Source organism: Macaca mulatta, chromosome 10, assembly GCF_049350105.2.
Source record: "Macaca mulatta isolate MMU2019108-1 chromosome 10, T2T-MMU8v2.0, whole genome shotgun sequence".
NCBI lineage: Eukaryota > Metazoa > Chordata > Mammalia > Primates > Cercopithecidae > Macaca > Macaca mulatta.
In genome coordinates, this window is record NC_133415.1 from 63,947,238 (window position 1) to 63,969,159 (window position 21,922).

General features: G+C 41.3%; 1 protein-coding gene across 2 annotated transcripts in view; it reads right to left on the reverse strand.

The window, feature by feature from the left end:
• CFAP61 (cilia and flagella associated protein 61) overlaps window positions 1-21,922 on the reverse strand; it is a 290,588-nt gene that overhangs the window by 264,922 nt on the left and 3,744 nt on the right. Inside the window, 5 exon segments of one of the 2 annotated variants that reach the window (NM_001193937.3) lie at window positions 2,648-2,774; window positions 3,008-3,075; window positions 3,884-3,960; window positions 6,919-7,069; window positions 21,484-21,662. In NM_001193937.3, coding sequence (NP_001180866.1) covers window positions 2,648-2,774; window positions 3,008-3,075; window positions 3,884-3,960; window positions 6,919-7,069; window positions 21,484-21,626 — 566 coding nt within the window. In that variant the 5' untranslated portion in view covers window positions 21,627-21,662. 2 annotated transcript variants of the gene reach the window in all.

Below are 21,922 nucleotides of genomic sequence, written 5' to 3' on the forward strand. Positions count from 1 at the left end.
ATAAACCTGAAATACCAGTTCAGCCCATGATGGGAATGGGTGGTCAGTCATGCCTCATTATACTTTCCCTTTGGCATTAACGCACAGCTGACCAGGATTAACATGAAAACAGAGACCTTAAGAATGACAGAACAGACTCTTTGTAGGAATAAGATACCAACATGACAGCAGGGCAGGCCCTGAAATAAACTGAAGTATTTTACCCCAAAATATATTTCTTTGACATATTTTGAAATGGCCCTGTAAAGCTGTCTCTTCTGGGAAAATTCTGCATTCTGTGGGGAATCCCCTTCCCTTTCCAGGCATTTTTTTCCTGATCCAAGAGAGAATTAACTAAGAGTCAGGCATATTTTTAAGTTCGATAAAAAATATTTACAGTCTATTCTCTCTGAAGCCTGCTACCTGGAGGCCTCATCTGCACAATAAGAACCTTGGTCTCCATAACCCCTGTCTTAACCCAGACAGTCCCTCGTATTGATTCCAGGTCTTTAGATAAACCCTTTCAACCAACTGCCAATCAGAAAATCTTTGAATCTGCCTATGACCTGGAAGGCCCTTCCCTGCTTTGAGTTGTCCTGTCTTTCCAGACTGAACCAATGCACATCTTACGTTTATTGATTTGTGTCTTATATCTCCCCAAAATGTATAAAACCAAGCTGTAGCCCAACCACTTCAGGCATAAGTTCTCAGGACCTCGTGCGGCTGTTGCAAAGCCCTGGTCACTCGTGTTTGGCTCAGAATAAATCTCTTCAAACATTTTACCGAGTTTGACTCTTTTTGTCAACAACCTGGATCTCTGTGACCTGTCGCTGCTAGAATTCCAGCCTGTGTCATGATCTCCATGATCTTGGTTTCTATCTCTATCTGATTCCTATCTCTATGGATGCTTTTCACCCATTTTGTACATCATAAAAGTGTAATCAGCAGTACTGTATACACTTTTTGTTTCTAAGTCTGCCTTCACTCGGCATAAACCTTCTGAGATTGATTCACGCTACTATATGTAAATGGTTCATTCCATTGAATTGCTGAGTAGCATCCACTGTATAGATGTACCACAGTTTGTAAGAGTAAACAACATTTACTGATGGATGGACAATTAGAGGGTTTTTTTTGGGCGGGGGGAGCGGTTGTAATGAAGCTGTCTTCATCTCTCTCTGTGCACCCCGCTTCTCAGCTACCAACGTGATAGTTAACTGAAGTGAGTCTCTCCCCACCACTTAACTCTAAGGCCCTTTGTCATAGTAATATTTAATATTTCCTGGGCCCTTACATGTGGCAGGAAGTGTGCTATGTGCTTGACATTCATTAGCTCACAATCATCACAATCTTGTGCTGTAGACAATAGGCTTACACCCACTGACGGAGGGAACTTACACCCCCGCAGAGTTCACTTTCCTTTTGTAAGTTAACCCACCTGGTGAGCAGGAGAGCCAAAATCAGAATCCACATCTATCTGATGCCAGCATTGCAAACTCTGAACAACGATGCCATACTACTGCTACATGCCTGGTAAATGATAGGCTCTTACTTTTGTAAAGTTTTTAAAACTTTTAAAATACTTTTCTAAAGAAAGTCAGCATTCCTCAAACACAGCAATGGCTGATCCTAAAAGATACAATTTATTCTTCACTGTTAGCCAAGCAACCACCCCTGTGAGATGATTTCATAATGCACTCTTATTTCTAATAGCCACTTTACATCGCTCATGGTTGTGTGAGTCAGAACTCTGGCAGGGCTCAGCTGGGCATCCTCACTTGGGTCTTTCATGTGGCTCCAATCAGAGGTCAGCTGTGCTGTAGATATATGGGGCTCTCCTGGGCTGGGCGTCCACAATGGCTCGCTCACACAGTGGGCAGGGGAAGCTAATTGTCAGCAGGAGCCCAGCTGGGGCTGTCAACCACCCCTCCCCTGTGAATATGTGGCTTCTCCAGACTTCTTACATACGGCTGGCTTCCTCCAGAGCAAGCATCCTGAGAGTGCCAGGCGGAAGCTTTCCAGCCTCACAAGTCCCAGAGCACCCCTTTGGCCATGGTCTACTGGTCAAAGTAGTCACAACCCACCCAGCTCCAGGAAGAGAGGATGGAACCCCCAAGGCTTGAAGAGAGGAGTGCCAAGGTCACATCAAAGAAGGGCCTGCGGGGTGGAAGGTGGTATGGCAGCCATCTTTGGAAAACACTGCCACAGCCATCTCCCTAAAACTGCTGAACTTGGGGCACCTGATGGTAGAGACCTTCAACTTGGAAAACCCCTCTCTGGGGTCAACAGCATCCTCACTCACTGAATGTCAGAAAATAGTTGGGATTTACCAGGAAAACTGAACAGGCAGGTTCATTTTCAAGCTTGTTTTATTTGGAAGTTATCTTACTGGTGTGGGACCTAGGATTGTATGTTTTCAGAAACCCCTCAGGAGTCAATGCATAACGTTATAGCCACATAGAACGAAATGAGTATCATCAGATAGTCCTGCAAATAATGTCATTAAGGGGAACTATAAAGATATCCAAATGAAGTAATGTTTATGCGTATTGTAAAAAAATTTTATCTGAGCTATGGTCACTTAGCATTGGTAGTTGAAAGAGTCTTGGGAAGATGACTGTCCCAGTGAAGCAAGCTTAGGTCACACAAGGCATGACTCCAACCGTACCTGGCTTTGCGAATGTGCAGCTGAGGATAGTGGCTGTGCCTGTGACATATATGCACTGCAAAGTCTTCCTCATACGTCAGACATGGAATGTTCCCCACTTGGTCAAAAACAGTTATGAGAGTTGAGCCTAAATCACAGAGATAAAGAAACATGTCCTTATTTATCAAGAAATAAATTTGGGATGTCAGAACAAAATGTAGTTTCCATTCTAAATTGTGCTTTAATTGCTCTAATCAAATATGCACATGATACATTGAGGGCCTGGAGACCATTCTTATTTCTCATTCCCCAAAGCACCATTCTGGGAGTGAATTTTCAATGTTTGCTACTGGGGACCAGAGGTGGTTGGGCGGGCCTTACCTAGGCTCATGTAGGACGGCACGATGAGAAATATGAAGTGCAGCTCTGGCACTGCCTTATACACGGTTCTGGTGAGGAAAGAGGGTGGGCTGGTGTTAATAACAAAGCAATCCCATTAGCTGGCACTTTATGAAGACAAATGCTGTCGCTAAAAAGGTGAGGTGCTCCTAAATCCACATGGGCTCCTTTGCTCCCCACCTGCAATGGCAAGAACAGCCTCAAGGCAATTTCTTTTTCTTCTCTACTTTTCCTTGGGTTCTAAAGGGCCCCTTTTCGATCTGTCCCATGGAGGCAGAGAGAATAAAGGGTGCCATGTTCATATGGCACAACAGATTTCTGCTAATATTAACCTTTGACCTGGCATCTGGACGGTCTGGTGTGACATTACAAAGTGACTTGAAAGCTGCGGTCACCACCCCCAAATGTCTGTGCAGGCTGTCAGAGGCTGTCAGAGACACATCGCCATGACTCGGTAGCCCTGCTGGTCATTTTCCACGCATCCTATTATTCAGGATGCTTTGAAGTCTGTCATGTTAATAAACATTTCTAAGGATAAGATGAAGAAAAGCAGTTTTTAGAAATGTCCAAGCTTGTGACACTTAACTCTTCTCCTACTCCTCTCACCCCAAATCCATTTCTTTAAATTACTGTACTACCAGTTTGCCTCAAATGATATCAGCGTGCAGAATGGACAATAGATTCAAAGAATTATCTTCTTTCAGAAATATTATTGCTATTCAAAGTAAATATTTTAATATAGCCACAAATTACAACCAAATTAAACACCCCAAAGAATGTCATGTCTTTTAAAAACTATTTCAAAACTATCCACATAGTCTCTTTCATGTTCACCACTGCACCGCCCCATCCACTCACCGAAGAATCTCTTTGCAACAGCCAACAGAATACTCATCCACGGCCACAAAGAGGTGCATGAACAACGTATTCAGGGGCTGCAGAAAAAAAGAGAACACAGATTAAAGGCTGAGTCAGCATTCGGGCTAGGTCAGAGCAGGGCTGGAGGAGGGTTTCAGGGCATCCACAGACACAGAACAGCCTGGCATTCAGGGTTGATATTTTATGTCTTAAGTGATGCAACACCCAGGCGGCATTGGAGCTGTCTCACTGAGTCAGTTTGCCGCCTTCTGTCCTCCTCGCTCAGAATTATTCAAGGAAACAGGGATCGTAAATGAGTCCAGAGCGCCCGCCCTTCCTCCTGCCCTCACGAATGAGCTGTGGGCAGGGAAGAGCCTGCAGGGGAGTGAAATCGATTATTAACCCAGTAGTCTTGTCCTCAGGGGTGTCTATGCCAAGTGAAAGACAATCACCCTTTTCCCGGCGCTCCTGAGTCAGCAGCTGCTGCTCTATTCATGTGACAGGCGGGAGAGATTCTCTTATGAATTTGAAAAATGGAAGGCAGATGCCACGTTCAGAATCCATTGGCTTGTTTTGTTCAACATTCCCAGAGTCAGAATCAAATATTACTCTTGGGATCCAGAAAACCTGGGAGCTGAAAACTCACAGTAGCAAGATTCTAACATGACTTTCCAGTTAAATCTTCCAAGTTTTAAAAGAGCTTTGTCTCCTCCTTCTGCAGATTTTTAAAGTGGCCTAAACAATGAGTAAGTGGTTCAAACATCCACACATTGGTCCACTCAACTCGGTACCTCTGTGCTTATGAACAAATCTTCAAATTCTGGAAATAGTGCAGACGTGGACTGGCCGACTGGTGAGGGTAGTGCTAGCACCTATATCAGGACAGCACGGGTGCTGCCTAGGTTTCTTGTTTTTTGAATAACTTTCTAGACAGCTTTGTGGGACCAATGGCACTTCTGTGTGCCTTGCCCCCATTTCTGTTGGATGGTGTATGACTCAGAAGCACTCGGAAATAACTATATGGTGCCTAAAAGCGCAAGAGGAGAACCATGTTTTGATTCATGAGCTAGAAAACTCCCAAAAGGCAAACAATACAAATCCCAAAAGTCCAGATAACGATGACGACGACATGATTTTAAGCACTTGCTGTGTATTCACTCATTTAATCCCACAATAATCTCACTCAACATCTGCCTTACATTCTGAATAGGACTAGCCTCAGGAGCACATGGCTTATGATTTGCTTGATTTGTCTCCCAAATTCTCTCTTCCATCATAAATATGACAATGCAAGATTTATTCTTTAGCTTTAGGATAAAAATCATTACTTCAGCTGCAAATACCCCTGGGATAGGTATTACATTAAACTTTAAGGCTCTATATACTGGTGACATCCAGCAGAAAAGTAATGCAAGCCACAAATGTCATTTCAAATTTTCTAGTAGACACATTAAAAAAGAATAAAGACAAACAAGTGAATTAATGTTTAATATTTAATCTAATATTTAACCTAATATATTCAAAATAGTATCATTTTAACAAGTAATCACTATAAAAATCATTAATGAGATATTATACACTCTTTGTTTTCTACTAAGTATTTGAAATCTGGCATATTTTATACTTATGGAACACCTCAATTCAGACTAGCTACATTTCAAGTGTTCATTAGTTACATAAAGCTGGTGGCAACCACATTGGACAGCCCAGCTCTATGCTGTCATAGAAGATAGTTTGAAAAGAAACAAAAGGGACATGTGTTTATGAGTAAGAGTGTTAATTTATAATTTTCAGAAAGGTAAAATCATAACCCTAATGCAAATATAAAATAAACAGCTATCAGAGGTTTATTCAACTTCAACTCATCAATTAATGAGGCAACCAGTGAGATGATAAAAATGATTCTTTGCACTTGAAGAGCTGGATACTTCAGCTGATTTACTAGGAAAAGGAAAGAATAAGATTGCTGGATTAGATACCAAATAACCATAATAAACCATAAACTTTGAGGTTGCCTCTTTCCAGACAGGAATTCTTTACATCCTAATGGACAAAAATCTACAGGCTAATTGCCATTCCTACAGCATTGTAAAACAGGCTAGTCAACCAAAGGTGCAAGCATTGGACTGAAATAATCTTTTTGGTCTATTTCCAAGTTTGGGATAATTTTTCTGACAACAGTCCTTGGGTATACAGGGTGGCAGGGTAGAAGAGAGCACAAAAGATGAGGGGAAGGCACCATCTAGTGAAATAAATGCTGAATAATTTGCTTAGGGGTGTGTGTATGTGTGCACATTTACACACGTGTACAGGGGGTGAATTCACCCACACACTCATTTGGCATTCCCTTTTCTTCTGACATGAGGGCTCTGGGGACATGCTGCAGAATTCCACCATAAGGCAAGGGTGCTGCCCAGAGTTGCAGCCTCTGGCACTCCACAAAAACTGGGGCCTGTCTCTAGCCTGGCTCTGGCAGGTTGCATGTAGGGAAAGCTCAGATTTGGCACCAGGTACCCAGGCCAGACTCCTGGGAACCACTAACCTAGCTTCCGTTGGCCGACAAGTTGTCACGTGCCGGCAGCTAGAAGACATTAAATAAGCCAAGGTTCACGAGGGCATTTTGAAAATTATAGAATGTGACAGAAGTCTGAGGCTCTGCTGTCATGATTACAAGGGCAAGTGTGTAGATGGCAGGTGCTCTCCTAACATATCAACAACCTTGGACACTGACGCCTGGAGAACAACGCGAGACCTGGAAGCACACGTTTGACACTTCCACTAATTCCTCCCCTGCCCTCATTAGTGGAGCATGATCCAGGCCTTGCCAGCGGCTAGCCAACTTGGCAACTCCCTGCCCTTTCCTATCCCTTCTGGCACTACTCTCAGCCCTTTTCCTCCCCACCAGCTACCTTCACTTTTAAGTGTCATGACGTCATACACTGTTCAGTGCAAAACTTGGAAAGACATAATTACAAACACAGGACTCCCCCTCAAGATTCAGGGTGTTCTAATAAGCATTGTATGTGATTTCTTACTGTGCATGGGATGTCACTGTCGAGCTCCCGGAACACTGACACCCAGTCGTCCTGCTTGGCAACATTCCAGTTGGGGTAGTCCAGGAAGGTGGCCTGGGCCATGATCTCCTCCTTGTCATTGCAGAGGGTAACAGCAAGGTTTGCCTTTTCTCTGTAGAAATGATTAAAATTGCAAACATGAATAAGATTACAAAAAGTGAGGTGAGGACATATCATTTTTTCCCCTCTGGCTACTGGAGCTCAGCAGCCATTGCACGAGGGCTGATAATCTCTGGAAAAGGTGGGAATGATATTGCAGCCACTTTGGGGTACATCGTTCAGGACAAGTGGTGCTGTCGACTAAACTTGTATTCAAAATGGCATTTCATGAGAAAGGTATTACATTTATGATATTGAGTATCTACTATCTTTCCCTTGGAGATTGGCTAGGAAGATATTTGACTACACAGTTTTCCCTATCCTCTCCATGTTGCCAATACCACTGTGTTTGACCTAAACATCTGCGGTTAGGGTGGCCAAGTGTCCCTCTTTGCCCAGGACTGGGAGTGCCCAAGATATAAGACTTTCATGGCTTAAAAAAATGAAAGTCCTGGGCAAACTCGGATGAATGGGTCACCTATACACAGTGGTAAAGCTAACAGTTTAGCTCCATCTCAGTTACCATTCTCAAGCAGTTCCTCCAAACTGTGAGGCCATGTCCCTGGGCTTACTGATTTCATTCATATGGAATCTGGGAATCTGGATTATCGTCTGACCCAGCTGCAGAAATGGGGACTCTCAGGGGTCTTGCTTAAGCTAAGGTAACCCAGTGAGTTAATAAAGCGAAGAGAGGAGAAGCAGGCCTTCCAGTCTTATTCTGGTGGTTGTCTCAGAGGGACTATCTTGACAATCCCTCCCAACTGCTACTCTGTCTTGTGGCCCATCAAGGCAGCAAGACTTAAAGGCACTTAAAGGCAGCCTATAGTTTACCACCCCCAAGAACCATTTGTACATAAATTTAAATGTATTTTTTACTTTCTTAGTGAAATAAAATATACTGGCATCTTAAGTTGGAGGAAAAAATAGTTAAACAGTCACTCAAAATACAAAGAAGGCAGCAGTTACCCACGTTCCTTCTTGAGGAGAACAGGAAGAAGCAAGCATGTAACTGGAGGAAGAGGCGAAGAGGAGACGACAGGAAGACAGAAAGTGACATGGGCTTTCCAGCTATGTTTTTATCACAGAAGGAATACATTGTCAGTGCAGAAAGAATGAGAAAATCTAAGCAAGAAAAGAAAAAAATAATTTGGAAAATCAGTTTTAATCCCACCTTCCATAGATAACCAACTACTGTCAATACTTTGGTTTCTGTCTCTCCAGACTTATCTTTTCATGAGGGTAACTATATGTTGAAATGTACATCGTGTGTTTTTAAAACTGGAATCTGGCCAGGCACGGTGGCTCACACCTGTAATCCCAGCATTTTGGGAGGCCAAGGTGGGCAGATTACTTGAGGCCAGGAGTTCAAGACAGCCTGGCCAACATGGTGAAAACTCATCTCGACTAAAAATACAAAAATTAGCCAGGTATCGTGGTACACGCCTGTAATCCCAGCTACTCAGGAGGCTGAGGCAGAGAATCGCTTGAACCCGGCAGGCAGAGGCTGCAGTGAGCCGAGATCGCACCACTGCACTCCAGCCTGGACGACAGAGTGAGACTCCATCTCAAAAATAATAATAATACATAATAAAAAAAAATGGAATCCCACAACCTATACTATTTGTAGTCTGCTTTATCTCACTTGACAGTGTACCCTTTTACTAGAGCAGTTCACCAAACAGCAGTCTCTCACACACATGCACTTCCTGTACTTTTTTCTTTAAATCAATTTACTTTGGGCTTAAAGTTTTAATAGGAAATATACATCGCTACCATAAATGGAAAACCAGTATCTCTTGCTATAAATAGAAGGTAAAGGCCGGGCACGGTGGCTCAAGCCTGTAATCCCAGCACTTCTGAAGGCCGAGGCAGACAGATCACAAGGTCAAGAGATCGAGACCACTCTGGCCAACACGGTGAAACCCCACCTCTACTAAAAATACAAACATTAGCTGGGAGTGATGGCACACGCCTGTAGTCCCAGCTACTCGGGAGGCTGAGGCAGGAGAATGGCTTGAACCCAGGAGGTGGAGGTTGCAGCCAGCCAAGATCACGCCACTGCACTGCAGCCTGGCGACAGAGCAAGACTCCGTCGAAGAAGAAGAAGAAAGAAGAAAGAAGAAAGAAGAAAGAAGAAGAAGAAGGAGGTAACTATAAAAATAAAGATGTAACATTTAAAACAAAATTTTTTCCTGCATGTAGCAAGTGAAATCCCCCTGGGTACCACCAGATGTACGGACCTCTTTGGGAAACATTGTGCTAGGGATATCAATCTCAGTGCCTGCAGCCACTGTCCCTTCTCAGAGGAAGACACAGCAGCCACATATGATCACACTCCTCAGCCACAGGGGAATGAAACAGGGCTGCTCCTGGTCCAGGGGCCCCATACAAGCACTGGCTATCAAGGAAAGGAGGCAGTAGACTGTCTCAGGTTCCTAGAATACAGTATCCACATAGGGCTCTTTAGCACGGGGATGCAGCCCCAAAACTTCTCACTGAACCCTTCACTTCCATCTACCTCTATCATCTCCCTCCAGCTCTTGGTCTTTTGGGCTCCTCTGCCCCAGACTGCCAGAGTCATGACCTGTGGTCTCAAGCTGAGAGTGCTCCCTCTAAACCAGACGAGAAAATGCACCAGACGCCGTACACATCAGCTCTGATGATAGTGGCGATGGTGGGGAGGAAGAAGTGGGCAAGAATTTGGGACAGCGCAGCCACCATCCCCTCAGGGAAGCAAAGAACAACGTGCTCCTGGAATCCAATTCTAACGAAATGCATTTATCCATGGGAACCTCAGGATGGCAGTTGGGTCCTATAGTACAATTAGCACAATACTATATACCACATAGACATTAAAGATTCAATATGCTTTTGTGGGTTGGCCTGGGAAGCCAGTCATGAATTACTTTGTTTCAATGGGAAAATGCACTACAGTTTACAAATAGCTGACTGTAAAAAGTAACTTTTGTAGCATTATCTTTTTATGTATATAATTTTTACTTCTTATTAGCCCTTAGCCACTAGGTCCTCCATAGTACAGATAAAAATCACCATGGAAACAAAGGGAAAGAAGAGGATATATATATATATACACACACACATATACATATACATACCACATATATATTTTTGACAGAGTCTTGCTCTGTCACCCAGGCTGGAGTGCAGTGGCACAATCTCGGCTCACCATAACCTCCCCCTCCGGGATTCAAGCGATTCTCCTGCCTCAGCCTCCCAAGTAGCTGCGACTACAGGTGCCTGCCACCACGTCCAGCTAATTTTTGTATTTTTAGTAGAGACAAGGTTTCACCATGTTGGCCAGGATGGTCTCAATCTCTCTCTTTTTTTTTTTTTTTAATTATTGTTTTTGAGACAGAGTCTCACTCTGTGGTCTCAATCTCTTGACTTCATGATCCACCCACCTCAGCCTCCCAAAGTGCTGGGATTACAGGCATGAGCCACCATGCCTGGCTGAGAAGGCATACTTTCAAATGTTGGATTTTAAACTCTTCTTTGTAATAAGCCAAATCCAAACTGAAGGAGCCCTATTAATACACACACACACACACAGGTATTTCACACAAAATGGAAATCAGAGCTCTTTTCATTGGAGCAATGCCTCATTTATTCAACTGCTTAGGAAATTTTCCCAGCATAACCAAAACTTATTTTCTTTTTTTACAGTCAGATGTTATACAATTTTTTATAATATTTTAACGTGGTATAATTTACATGTAGTGAAATGATTTTGTGGGTATAATTTAACTAATTTTAGAAAATAAATACACCTTTGAATCACATCCACCCCCTCCACACATAAATCAATGTTTACATCATCACAAAAAGTTTCCTAATTTATCACCCAGTAAACAACCCATTAAAATAATGTGGACTGGTTACTGTCAAAGCATATTAGTTTTCCTGCTCTGGAACTTTATTTTTATTTTATTTTATTTTTTATTTATTATACTTTAAGTTCTGGGATACAAGTGCAGAACATACAGGTTTGTTACATAGATATACACGTGCCATGTTGGTTTGTTGCACCCATCAACCCGTCACCTACATTAGGTATTTCTCCTAATGTCATCCCTCCCCTAACCCCTACTCTGACAGGCCCCAGTGTGTGATGTTCCCCTCCCTGTGTTCTCATTGTTTAACTCCCACTTATGAGTGAGAACATGTGGTGTTTGGTGTTTTGTTCTTGTGATAGTTTGCTGAGAATGGTGATTTCCAGCTTCATCCATGTCCCTGCAAAGGACATGAACTCATCTTTTTTTATGGCTGCATAGTATTCCATGGTGTATATGTGCCACATTTTCTTTATCCAGTCTATTATTAAAGGATATTTGGGTTGGTTCCAAGTCTTTGCTATTGTGAATGGTGCTGTAATAAATATACGTGTGCATGTGTCTTTATAGTAGAATGACTTATAATCCTTTGGGTATATACCCAGTAATGGGATGGCTGGGTCAAATGGTATTTCTAGTTCTAGATCCTTGAGGAATTGCCACACAGTCTTCCACAATGATTGAACTAATTTACACTCCCACCAACAGTGTAAAAGCATTCCTATTTCTCCACATCCTCTCCAGTATCTGTTGTTTCCTGACTTTTTAATGATTGCCATTCTAACTGACGTGTGATGGTATCTCATTGTGGTTTTGATTTGCATTTCTCTAATGACCAGTGATGATGAGCATTTTTTCATGTCGGTTGGCTGCATAAATGTCTTCTTTCGAGAAGTGTCTGTTCACAATCTTTGCCCAGTTTTTGATGGGGTTGTTTTTTTCTGGTAAATTTGTTTAAGTTCCTTGTACAAAACTTATTTCTTTATAGTTGATGGAAATCTTAGTGAAACAGCACTCGCCTTTTCTGCTTGATTTGGTTTTTTTTTTTTTTTTTTTTTTTTGAGACGGAGTCTTGCTATGTCACCCAGGCTGGAGTGCAGTGGTGCGATCTTGGCTCACTGCAAGCTCCACCTCCTGGGTTCACATCATTCTCCTGCCTCAGACTCCCCAGCAGCTGGGACTACAGGCGCCCGCCACCATGCCCGGCTAATTTTTTGTATTTTTAGTAGAGACGGGGTTTCACCATGTTAGCCAGGATGATCTCGATCTCCTGACCTCGTGATCCCCCTGCCTTGGCCTCCCAAAGTGCTGGGATTAGAGGTGTGAGTCACCGCACCCAGCTTTAGGTGAGATCAGTTTTATTCGTTCCTGTACTTCTATAACTGAACAGGCAGTCAATAAAACAAAACCAAACACACAGACCACAAAAGAACTATCTTTTTTTTTTTTTTTTAAATGTCTATAAAATAAGTCATTAAGCCTTGTAGTTGACTTGGCCAAGGGACAGGAGTTGCCTAATATAAAAAAATGAAACACTGTGTGGGCTTAGTAGCAGCTGTTTTGGAAGCTTCAGGACATCAGTGAAAATTTAAATTTGCTTTTACTTCTGAAAATACACTGGCTTCTAAGATAGGTTGCAACCCTTTCAGTTATAAAGATCCCATTTTAATTTTTTTTTTTTTTTTTAATGTTTGGGGTCTAAGCAAGGGGAAGGCTGGAGTTACTGAGATAGGAAAAGTGTGGGAAGACTGGATTGAAGGCAGGTGAAGACCACACTAGATTCAAGTGCCTACTAGGTATCCAAGGGTTGGCATTCACCAGGAAGCTGGATAAATGAATTTGGAATCCAGAAGGTTCTGTCATCGATGTCAGACTTTTTCCCATTTGTATCATAAATTCACCCAGAATTAATTTTTAAAAGTTTTCTACTACATGAGGTTGGTTATTATTTTCTTTTCCATGTAAACAACAAACTCTCCCAGCACCATTTATTGAGTGGCACATCCCTTCCCCACAAAGCCATCATCAAATTTTTATATAGGTATGGGTCTGTTTCTGGGATCTCTATCCTGGTCCATCTGTCTTTTGTCAATTCCCTGCAAATTACCACACTGCTCTGATTACTATACCTACAATGAATCTTTAGTTGGCAAGCCTCTCCACCTTATTTTTCTTCCTTCAGATTATCCTGAACCTTTGCTTTCCCATACAGATTTAGACTCATTAAGCTTGACAAATAATCTTGTCAGGATTTTGATGGGGGTGGAGGGAAACTGACTTTGTGATTTGAATCTTCCTGTCCAAAATGTAGTCTACCTCTTGAAATACCATAGTCCCCCCACTTCTCCGTGGTTTCATGGCCCACAGTTTCATAGTTAATTGCAGTCAACGGCAGTTAGAAAATACTGAATGGAAAATTCCAGAAATAAACAATCTATAAATTTATAATTGCATGCCATTCTGAGTAGCAAGATGAAATTACATGCCATTCCACCCTGTCCTGCCCAGGAATTGTCCAGCAGACCCACACTGTAGATGCTGCTGCCCGTGAGTCACCTAGTATTAGATCTGATAACTGCACTCTGTTACCAGATCGACTGTCACTGCATCACAGTACTTTGGTTCAAAGTGCAAGAGTAGTGATGCTGGTAATTCAGATATGCTGAAGAGAAGCCGTAAAAGGCTTCCTTTACATGAAAAGGTGAAAATTCTCAACTTAATGAGGAAAAAATAAATTGTATGCTGAGGTTGCTAAGATCTAGGGTAAGAAGAAATCTTTAATCTGTGAAATTTTGAAAATGGAAAAAAAATTTGTGCTAGTTGTCCTGTCGCACCTCAAACTACAAAAGTTATGGTCACAGTGCATAGCGAATGCTTAGTTAAGATGGAAAAGCCATTACATTTGTGGGTGGAAGGCATGAACAAAAATGTGTTCTGACTAGTAACAATTGGATGTGGTACTATCCTCAGTTTCAGGCATCCACTGGGGGTCTTGGAATATATTTCTCTCAGATAAGGGAGAGGGGCGGCTACTGAATTTAGGCTTTCCTTAATGTCTTTGAATAGTTGACAATTTACCCCATAATGAGCTTGGAGTTATTTTGTCAGTTTTATACTAGGTACTTTATATTCTTTGGCATGGGCGTAAATAGAAAAATGTTTTCTGTTTATTGTTAGTATATAAAAATGCAATGGGTTTTTGTTCAATGACTTTATAGCCAGGAATTTTAAACTTCTGTATTCATTCTAATTCATATTCCTTCCAATTTTCTAAGTAGAGAATATATCACCTGCAAAAAATGACAATTTGTTTATTCCTTTCAAATCCTAGTACATTTTATTGCTTTTGCTCTCCCTTACTGCAATAGCTACGATCTCATAACAACAGGCATCCTCATTTATTATACAGGGATTGTTTTAATATTTTATCATTACATACAGTGTTTGTTAAAGGTTTTTACACATATGAGAATCATCTTATATTTTCATTTTGTTAAGAATTATTACTAAGAATATTGTATTTTATCAAATGATTTTGTCTTTATTGAGATTACATTTTCTCCTTTGTTAATTTGATGAATTAGACTAATCCATTTTCTAATATTAAACCAATCTTGAATACCATGATCAATTAATCATAATCATATCTTTTTAGTTCATTATTAGATTCCTTTCCTATTTTTTTTTAGAATTTTTACATCCATGTTCATGAGCAAGGCATGAATGTTAATTTCATTTCTCTTTCTATGTGAGATTGGCCATTAACTTTCCTTTCTTATACTGTCTTTGTATTATTTTGATATTAACATTATGCTAGCCTCAGAAAGTAAGCTAAAAAGTATTCTCTTTCTGATTCCAAGAACTTGTATTTATTTGGGACATACCCAATCCCTGAATGTTTGGTAGGACTGCTTGTAAAGGCAGTTGTGCCTACCATTTTATTGGTGGGAGGATTTAAAATTAACAATTCAGTTTAATGGGTTTCTATCATTTCTTTTTTTTTTTTTTTTTTTGAGACTGAGTCTTGCTTTGTCACCTAGGCTGGAGTGCAGTCGCACGATCTCCGCTCACTGCAAGCTCCGCCCCCCGGGTTCACACTATTCTCCTGCCTCAGCCTCCTGAGTAGCTGGGACTACAGGCGCCCGTCACCATGCCCGGCTAATTTTTTATTTTTTATTTTTAGTAGAGACAGGGTTTCACCATGTTAGCCAGGATGGTCTCGATCTCCTGACCTCGTGATGCGCCCATCTCGGCCTCCCAAAGTGCTGGGATTACAGGCGTGAGCCACCACGCCCGGCCTCTATCATTTCTTAAGTTGATTTTAAGAAACTTTTCTGGGACCCCATATTTTCAAATTTATTGGCATGCAGTTTTTTTTTACACAGGTCCCCAATCCCTTTAGATTCATAAAGCCCTAAAAACTGGAAGCAGCAAAATTGGACTTGAAGTGACATGAGGTTACTCTACAGTCTTGATCCCATATATAAAATATTCTTACATTTTTACCACAGATATCCTAACGTATGTAATCATGGGAAATCTCTCCAGCCCTCATGGGTGGAATTCAATAATATTTCATCAATGGATGAAACTAATTTTTAAAATTCTGCATTCTGAAACACAACTAGTCACAAGGGATTTAGTTAAAGGATTGTGGATCTATAATACCCTTTTATTACCTGCTTAACCTCAGCAACATCTGTAGTTATTATGTCCTTTTCACATTACTTTGAAAGTTTTCCTTTTTTTCCTGATTAATCTTGTCAGAAGTTTTTTCTTTCTTTAGGCTTTTTAAAGAGCGAACTTTTGGCTTTGTTTATCCTCTACCAGATGCTTGCTTTCCGTTTCATTAATACGCTCTCTTGTCCTTTATTTCCTGTTTTCCTTGAGCTGATTCGACTGTTCTTGTTCTAACTTGGAGGTAAACTCTGAACTTTATTTCAGGTCTTTCTTCTCTTCTAAGTATTTAAGGTTATTAAGTTCCCTCTAAGACCTGCTATTTTGTTCATCTATTTCTGCATAACAGGTTATCCCAAATTTAGTGGCTACCCTGTTTTATTTGCTCACAATTCTATGGGTGAGAAATTCAGACAGGGTACAGTAGGGGTATCTGTTGGGGCAAGAACCTCCAAGATGGTTTTTTTCCCTCATGTGTCTTGTGCCTCAGTGAGGGTGGCCCAAAGGGGCTGGGGTGCGCCGGAAAGGCTGACATGGGGCCTTCCTTCTTGCTGGAGGCTGGGCTCCTCAATTCTCCTCCACGCAAATGCACGCTTCTCTCTTATGATATGGCCTCTCTGGGTGGTATGTCCAGTAGAGTAGACAAGACTTTTTACATGGTACTGCAAGGTTCGAAGAGCACAAAACTGAAAGCTTCCAGCAAGGGCTCGAACTAGGGTGAGGCCAGAGGGACCCAGGGTTCAAAAATGGAAGGAACTGTTCACTCTCAGGTTCATGCAGGGGCCCTAGCTGGGAGTGAGTACCGAGGATGCCCCGCGTGCCTCCCCTGGGTCAGCCCTGCTGCCAGGCCATATTAACACTTGGACCTGGGACCAGGACAGCCCCACTTCCATCACATTCTATCGGGGGAGTCACAGGCTCAGCAAAGATGGAGAACGTGGAGACTACAGCAGGGAGAACGACACAAAAAGGCACAGGGAACACAGGGAGGCGGGAGAGTCTCCAGTGCTCTACCGGTTCTACTGACTCTCACTTTATTTATTTTAGAACTGTGTCATTAGAAGCATGGAAGTTTAAAGCTGTCTTAGGTCTCTCAAGAACAGTTTTATCATTATATAGTGACCCTTTTTATCTGTAGAGAGCTTTTCGTCCTGAACTATATGCTGTCTGCTGTTGATATAGCAATACTAGCCCTTTTTTTGGATGAGATTTGGGGTGGGCATATCTTTTTTTCCTGATACTTTGACTTCAAATATTTCTGTGACTTTATACATTAGGTATGTCTCATAAATAGAATATCAGTTTTGTTTTGTGTTCAGCCAATCTGCCCATCTTAATCTTTTAATGGAAGAATTTTGTCCAGATGCATTTATTATGATTACTGATATAGTAAAACTTATTTTCTTATTCTGTGATTTTAATACATCCTATGCTTTTTGTTTCTGTTTTCCTGCTCCTGTCTTGTCCTCTTTTAGATTCAGGGTTCGTTTTAAATTTCTCATTCCATTTTTCCCTCTATAGATCAGAAGTTATCATCTCTACACCTATTCTTTTGATGATCTTAACCATGTTAACATATATTCCTAACAGTCTTTACTGCCTGTTCCAGTTATCAACTGATGTGTAATAAACCACCCCAAACCTTAGTGGCTTTAAGTAGCAATGATTATCTCTCACAGTTCTGTGGGCTGCCTGAGTTGAACTAAGCAGTTTTTGCGTCGTATCTCAGGCTATCAAATGGCAGCAGTGGCTAAAGCCATCTGAAGACTCAGTGTCTAAGACAGCTTACTTGCATGGTTGGCAGCTGGTGGCAGTTGCCAGGGGGGAGCTCAGCAGAGGCTGTCAAATGAAGCACCCACAGGGAGCCATGTGACTGGAGCTTTCATCAGTGCGGCATCGGGTTCTGAGAAGGAGCACTTCCAGAGACCCACTGGAAGTTGCAAGACTTCTTATGCCTTAGACTTGAAGTCAAATAGGGTCTCACTTCTGCTGTTTTCCATTGGTTGCATAGGGCGAGCCATGATTCTCTGTGAGAACAGACTACACAACTGCCTAAGTGACAGGATGTGTGGCTCATGGGAGCCGGGGGAACCTGTTTGCATACCACTTACCACGCCCTCCATCTTGAATAAAACCTGAAGAATTCTTTCATTCTAATCATATTCCTCCCAATTTATATGCTGTTTTTGTCCTGAATCTTAGTTTTAACATATGGTTTATACCTCACAAATCAGTCGTTATCAATATTATTGTTTTATGCCAGTTATACTTTTTCTTAGATTTACCTACATATTTGCCATGTTTTTGTTGACATTCCTTCTTGTGTTTTGAGCTTTCTAGCTGAGGTATCTTCTGTTCTTCCAAGAGCATATTCTGAGGAATTTCCTCCATTCAGAGTCTATTGGTAAATGAGTTAGGTTTTTGTTTGCCAGAAAATGCATTTATTTTCTCCCAGGTCCCGCTAGGAATTGTTTCACTGGGTGAAACGGTGTCACAATTCTAAATTGATGTTATTTTTCTCTCCATTACTTAAGATATTCTACTATCTTCTGACTACTATTGTGGCTCCTAAGAAATCTATTAGTCTAATCTTTAGTTCTTTGCAGGTAACTTGGCTTTTTTTTTTCCTCTGTTATTTTTCAGATCTTTTTAGTTGTAATGTTTTGCTGTTTCATTATGATGTGTTCAATTGTGGATTTCTCTGTGTATTTATCGCCTTTGGGATTCACTGAGTTTTCCAGATGTAAGAAGTGGTGCTTTCCAACAATTCTGAAAAACTCTCAGCCATTCTCTCTTCAAATATTCACCCTCTGGCTTCCTATTATCTCCTAAAAGTCTAACTAGACTAGGACTCATGCTTCATTCATATTTTTTCTCTCTCTTTGTGTTGAACTCTAGGTAATTTACTGGTATTGATCCTCCAGCTCGTTACTTCTGTCTTCAACTGTGTCTATGAATGATGATTAATTCATCTACAGAGCTTTTAATTTCAATTACATTTTAATTTCTAGATGGTCTTTTTCACTTTTGTTTAAACATGATTATTCATTTTTATAATTTTTTACTTTTTTTTTTTTTAAGACAGAGTCTCACTGTGTTGCCCAGGCTGGAGTACAGTGGTATAATCTTGGCTCACTGAAACCTCGGCCTCCCAAGTTCAAGAGATTCTCCTGCCTCAGCCTCCTGAGTAGCTGGGACTACAGGTGTGCACCACCACTCCTGGCTAATTTTTTGTATTTTTGGTAGAGATGGGGTTTCGCCATATAGGCCAAGTTGGTCTCAAACTCCTGACCTCGGGTGATCCGCCCACCTCAGCAACCCAGATTTTTTTAGTCTTTAATCTTTTTTTTTTTTTTTTTTTTTTTTTTTTTGAGACAGAGTCTCGCTCTGTCACCCATGCTGGAGTGCAGTGGTGCGATCTCGGCTCACTGCAACCTCTGCCTCCCGTGTTCAAGTGATTCTCCTGTCTCAGCCTCCTGAGTAGTGGGACTACAGGCGTGTGCCACCACACTCAGCTAATTTTTGTATTTTTAGTAGAGATGGGGTTTCACTTGTTGGCCAGGATGGTCTCGATCTCTTGACCTCATGATCTGCCTGCCTCAGCCTCCCAAAGTGCTGGGATTACAGGCATGAGCCACCATGTCCGGCCTTCTTCAATCATCTTTTTAAAATTACCTTTTTATTTTAGACACAGTAAACATAGTTATTTTATATTCATTGTTTAATTTCATATCTGAAGTCTTCGGGAGTTGACTCTCTTATATAATTTCTCTTGTTGGTTCTAATGGTACATGTTTCCTTGTGTATTTATGATTTTTGACTGTGAGTTCATATTCTTTGCAACTTTATCTGGGGTTATTATTTGGAGTCTGAGCTGAAGCTGCATCCCTTCACACTTGATTTGCGTTTATGTCAATCAGTGTCCTGGACACACTACTAGCCTGTGACCATTTTTAATTAAATTCTTTCCTTCAAGTTTTTTTTTGGACCACACAAATAATTAACATGGATCTCAAATCAGTGTGTGCTTATGAGTTCTCAGAAGAGACTTTATCCCCCTCTATTCCATGCTGAGGCTGAGTGAGCCCTCACTGTCCATTTGTATTTAGTGGGTTATATCTTCTTCATCCCTACAATGAACATCCCAATTTTATACAAAGGGGTCACATGCTCTGCCTCCTTAGGCGGAGGGAGTAGTTACCTTCCGTTCTTTGCAAAGCTATCAAAACAGAAATATGAAGTTGCTATTAATAGAATGTGGCAAAAATCCTCAAGGACAAAGCTAGCATTGGTTCCTGTTTACCTAATGAAGTTTCTGATTTCAATTTGATAATGTTCCCTACACAGTCCTTAGCTTTTGTGTGTATCAACATTTTAGTTGTTTCCATCCAATGGACATCTTTAAGGTACTTAGTCCACCATAACGCCAAAAAATAAAATCATTTCATTGGTATATCTATTTTTTAAGCATTTTATAACTACTGTCCTACTGCCCTCTAGTAAAATTGTGCCAATTTATAATTACATTCATCAGGGGGGTAATTAGAAACTACAAACTTTAACGTCTTAGGCTGGCCTTAGCTTAAACATTTCAACTGTATTTGATATGAAGCTTTATGAAATCCAAAATATTAGGATATTTAATATTTTCAAGAAAAATAATGAGGAACAGGGTTGGGTGCGGTAGCTCACGCCTGTAATCCAAAGACCTTGGGAGGCCAAGGCAGGCAGATCACTTGAGGCCAGGAGTTCAAAACCAGCCTGGCCAACATGATGAAACCTAGTCTCTACTAAAAAAAAAAAAAAAAAAAAAATAGCTTGGCATGGTGGCATGCACCTGTAGTCCCTGCTACTCTGGAGGCTGAGGCAGGAGAATCTCTTGAACCCAGGAGGCGGAGATTGCAGTGAGCCAAGATTGCACCACTACACCCCAGATCTGGGCAACAGAGCAAGACTCTGTCTCAAAAAATAAATTAATTAATTAAATAATGAGGAACAGATTCAAGGATATTTATATTCTGGCACCCACAGAAGGTCTATAAACAAACAAAACAGAGAGAAAAAAGATCTTTTAAGGAACAAATCTATACATATTTTAAAGTTCAGAAGAACATTTTGACAGCAGTGGCTGTGAACAAATCCAGGTTTCCAATGTACTGCTTGACCCTGGGCCAGCCTCCCATTCTCATCTGTGAGATGGACATGATACTGGCCACCTCAGAGAAGTGTCAGAACAATTAAATAACATAATGTTGGCAAAGCACAGAGCCTGACATAAACTAATTTCTCAAAATCTGGCAGTTAATATGATTAACTTGTTCTAAGTGATTCCACTAGTGAGTGAGGCAGCTGAGATTTGAACCAAATTTGTTTGAATCCAAAGCCCATGAGAAACCTTTTTGATTTGCATGTTGTTATAGGAAATGGGGATTTGTTGTTCCCAGAGATTTCTTGCTACGTGTTTTTTCACTGTGCAGTGAGCTACCCATTTTCTCACAATAAGCCCCATAAAGACAAAAAGGTAGGATCCTTTTCTGGCATGTCATAAAATTGATGAACCATCTTTTTTTTTTTTTTTTAAATTGAGACAGGGGCCCACTCTGTCATCCAGGCTGGAGTGCAGTGGCGTGTCTTGGCTCACTGCAGCCTCTGCCTCCTGTGTTCAAGTGACTCTCATGCCTCAGCCTCCCGAGCAGCTGGGGTTACAGGCATGCGCCACCACACCCAATTATTGTATTTTTAATAAAGAAGAGGTTTCGCCATGTTGGCCAGGCTGGTCTTGAACTCCTGGCCTCAGGTGATTCGCCTGCCTTGGCCTCTCAAAATGCTGGGATTACAGGTATGGGCCATTGCGCCCAACCAAAATTGTGAACATTCTTGAACTTAGTTATGTACTTACAGAAGATAGATGATATTTAGCTTCCCAAACAGCTTGCAGGTAAATTTTCTAATAAGGCTTTTGATACAATAAATATCCTGTGATTCTGTTCTTCGGCAATGAACGACTTCTACCTTTCCTCTTGGAGACGTGAGTACTGACATTTTTTATCCTGTCCCCAAAAGAGAGAAAAAAGTCCACTATTAATCTGCTATGACAAGCCAGTTTGGTTATAACATGCACAAAATTGGACATTAACTCAATTTCCATATGGTCAGAATGAACATGGTGTGAGAATGCTGGTGTGACACGTTTTCCCCTGGGTGTAGTCTGTGACGCTGTCACTGCAAACCAGCTGACGTTCCTCTATAGGAGAATGAAGTTTCTGAGAACTGGCCTGTTTAGAAGTTTCTGCAACTATATTCTTTGTTTCCAACAAAGCTGCTAAAAAAATTCTAAC